General features: G+C 29.1%; 1 protein-coding gene across 1 annotated transcript; it reads right to left on the bottom strand.

The window, feature by feature from the left end:
• Positions 1–1,144: 1,144 nt before the first annotated feature.
• Positions 1,145–3,993, bottom strand: LOC122273611 (cytochrome P450 3A19-like; the record flags this gene model as incomplete). The annotated part of the gene is made up of 3 exons (XM_043057645.1): positions 1,145–1,346; positions 2,605–2,748; positions 3,803–3,993. Coding segments are annotated over 3 exons (522 nt in total), but the record flags the coding sequence as incomplete, so codon positions are not given.
• Positions 3,994–4,082: the final 89 nt, after the last annotated feature.

Below are 4,082 nucleotides of genomic sequence, written 5' to 3'. Positions count from 1 at the left end.
TGATCATAACAATCATAATATATTTTGATGTAAAATTGTGAAATTTTATGTGAAATTTTATGTTAAAATATTTATGTGAAAATAACTTTTGTAAAGTTCTCTTTAGTTCAAGTTAAAGTGCTTTTGTATCGATAGTCATTTTTACAGCAAGTGAAAATGAATTTAAAAAAAATCTTCTGTAACTATAATTATCTTTAATGTAAAAGAACTTTTGAAACAAATGTTACATTTATTTTAAGTGAAAATTCTTACGAAACAATAATGATTTTTCTTTAGGTGAAAATGAATTCTGTAAAGGAAAATATTTTTTATAGAAATTATCTTACGTTATGAAAACGATAGTTACTTTTATTTGAGGTAAAAATAACTTCAGAATCTGAAGTTATTTTCACTCCTTGTAAAAACTCAGAACAAAACATAAAGTATTCTTTAATCTGTTTTAGAGTCTGTTGAGTCGGTAACAAAAATTATTTTCATTAAGAAATTTGCTTGACGTTGAACAAGATTGATTCATTGATCCCATAAAATGTGTATAAAACTAAATTATGACTAGTATAGCTAACAATCCTATGTAAATGATAAATATCAATAAAACGATTTTTTTTCTTCGCTTTCACATTGTTATTTTCAATTCTCGATTATATTCGAGTGTGAAAAATTATTGCAACATAAAATACAACTCCTCTCGAATTATCTCGAGTGTGCACAGTTTGGCCTGTTCAGCGAGCTCGAACAACCTCGAGTGCACAAGTTCAAGGGATTAATCTGATTGTTGTCATAATGTAGAAAATATAGCAAGTGAAGTTCATGATGAGCGTTATTTAAGTTTCAGTGAAATTACATGTGTCACTTTCTTTAGTTTTTCTTTGTGGGAAATATACAAGTTGTTTTGTGGGATGTATAATTTGTCTATAGAAAGAAGTTCCCTCGACATGTTGTCCAAGGCCACCCGCTTCTATGAAAACAAGAAATAGCGCATTTCAAAGAAAAGAAGGTTCTCTCTCCTTGAGTCCCTGTTCCCACCGACCTGACCCAAAACCTGTTTTAAATATGAACTCTAATAATTAAACCTCGTAACAATAGTCACAGCCACTGCTCCAGATAAATGACGAGGGAAGTTCTTTCCATAGAAGGGTGATATTCCCCACTATACTTGTATTTAAAAATAGACGTTAAGGAATACCTTTGTTTCTGGACCAGTTAGTACTTGGAAAGTACTTAGGACATAGGTAAGGCATATTTTGGTTTCCAAAAGAGCGAATCGCATTCCAATACAGTTTCTAGGTCCGGAACCAAATGGTAAATAGGAGTACGGAATAATTTTATCTTTATTTTCTGGACTGAATCTGTAAGAAAGAAATTTGAAACTAATATAGGGAAGAAATAATTAAACAACAACAGCAAGGATAAAAATAAAATAAAAGGAAAGCACTATGTCAATTACAGTGCGCAATAATAAATAAATTGAAACAGACCACTCAAAATAACTTTTAAATTAATGATCGCATCTTCTTGATTTAGAACTCAATCTTAATGGTTTGAGGAGGTGACCGCAAATAAGATAACTAATTACGACAGATGATATTTTAAGTTAAGAAATCTGACAAAAAAGGTACTTTCTCTGAATAGACATACCTTTCTTTCAATCTGATTTGGATTTCTATCCCTGAATAATAGGGGGTACTTGCAATATGGGAAATATAATCCCAATAGGAAGGACAGGATAGCGGCCAAAAGTTTAGGCTTCTTAATGTTAATTTTACTGTAGAATTTTTAAGCGAATGGAAAAATTTTCACATACAATTATAGAATTCGTTTATTCAAAGATAATTACACTTAAAAAATAACTTTTAGTAAAAACTTTTCTTTATTATTATTTAATAATAGCCAAAAAATTTTTAATATCATTTTTATATGATTTTTTTAAAAAAAATTACAATTTTCATGGCAAAATACCAAATTTGTGTGAAATTAGTTGTATAGTTCTTAAGGAATCGCAATCTTAAAAATACGACTATTTTTTATTTAAAATTATTAGAAGTCATATTAACAGGGCTTCCATGAGACTTAAACAGTTTCAACAATAAGAAGACGAATCTGAATCAGTTATTACTTGTGATCACCAGTGTAGTTTTCCAAATAAAATATGTCCTTAAAGATAAATTTGTCTTACTAAACCTTAAAAAGTTAGAATTATATCTTAAAAATAAAAATTCCGATGAACTTTAAAGCAAATTTATTACCACAATAAAAAAATAATTTTCGTTTGATTTCTGAATTCACTGTATAATACAATATTAAGTTGAAAAATGTTGAGTTTTGATGTTAGCACTTTCTAATAGTTTTTCAGCTACGTCTGAAAATTAAAAAGTGCTCTGTAACTATTGAAATCTATATAATTATGAATTACAATATTATAAACCTTTCAATTAAAAAACGGTTTTTATTAAATGAAAAAAAAAATACTAAATCATTAAAAAATCAGTTTTTGTAAAAGATTTTTTGGGTTAAGAAATGGGAGTAAAATCTCCACCCCCCTTCATCAATAATGTTTTTTTTTTGCGTAAAAATGCTTCTTTAAGTCTGAGAAAATGTGTTCTTTACCTATCTGGATTGAAGGTTTCAGGATCAGGAAAAAATTCTGGATCCCTGTGCATAGCATATACTGGAGTGGTAACAGTCGTTCCTTTAGGAATGGTGATTTCCGTGCCTTTTAACTTGTAATCTACTACAGATATTCTGTCCAACCTGTTAAAATAATTGGTGGATGAAATAAAATAAGTTATGTTTTAAGCTTGGATATTTTTAGTTTTAATACTTCAATAATTCAGGTTTCAATACTTGGTAAATTTAAATCTTCAAGGAATCCTGTACCTTTTAACATGTAATCTACTACGGCTATTCTGCCCAACCTGTTTAGAAATTGGTTAATGAAATAAAGTAAATTAGGTTTTAAGGCTGGGATAGTTTCAGTTTCAAAATTTCAGTAATTTAGGTTTCAATGCGTGGTCAATTTAAATCCTTATGGAATCCTGTACCTTTTAACATGTAATCTACTACGCCTATTCTGCCCAACCTGTTAACAAATTGGTTAATGAAATTAAGTAAATAAGGTTTTAATTCAGAGATAGTTTTCGTTTCAATACTTCAACAATTTAGGTTTCAATGCTTGATTAGTTAAAATCCCTGAAGAATCCAGTACTTGCTAATTCGGAATCTACTACAGCTCTTTTGTCCAACCTGACAAAAAATTCCCAATTATATGAAGTAAATTGGAATTGAAATGCTTGATAAGTTAAAATATTGAATAGAATATTAAAGAATTAGTTTCAATAATTCAGTAATTTACATTTCAATGCTTGGTAAATTTAGATCTTTTAGGAATCATCGAATTTTTAATTCGTAATCTACTACAGCTCTTCTATCCAACGTGATGAAAAAGTATCTATGAAATTAAGTAAATTAGATTTGAAATGCTTGAATAGTTAAGTGTTGGATAGGATGTTAAGGAATTAGTTTCAGTGCTTCAACTACTTAGATTTCAACGAGCAATTTAAATTTAGTTTTAAATTTATGCTTCAATGCTTGTTAATCAAGCCAATAATATTGCGTTTCAGTACATATATCAGGTCTTCACTAAAAAAAAGAGAAAAAAAGTTATTTTAAAATTAAGTCTCCTTAATTATTTGGGTACCATAAAGGCTGTCATTGTGTTATACCCTGTATATCAATTCCCTTGTATTCAATAGTTCAAAAATTCGAGCAAAAATTCGAACAAAAATCAGAAACTTTTTATTCATACCTTACAACAGGTGGATGCAATCGAAGTGCTTCAGAAATAACATTGTCTAAATATTTCATATTCTGAATTGCTTCGTAAGTTACTTTGCCCTGAAAAAATATATAACAGTTAATAGTAAGTTGACGAAGTGCTTCAGAAATAACATTGTCTAAATATTTCATATTCTGAATTGCCTCGTAAGCTACTTTGCCCTGAAAAATACACTGAAAAGCCAAAAAAAAAATTGGTATACTTGCCTAATATCGTGTAGGACCCTCGCGAGCACGCAGAAGTGCCGCAA

Source organism: Parasteatoda tepidariorum, unplaced genomic scaffold, assembly GCF_043381705.1.
Source record: "Parasteatoda tepidariorum isolate YZ-2023 unplaced genomic scaffold, CAS_Ptep_4.0 HiC_scaffold_5986, whole genome shotgun sequence".
In the NCBI taxonomy this organism is placed as follows: Eukaryota; Metazoa; Arthropoda; class Arachnida; order Araneae; family Theridiidae; genus Parasteatoda; species Parasteatoda tepidariorum.
This window is presented reverse-complemented; position numbering and strand designations above follow the sequence as displayed.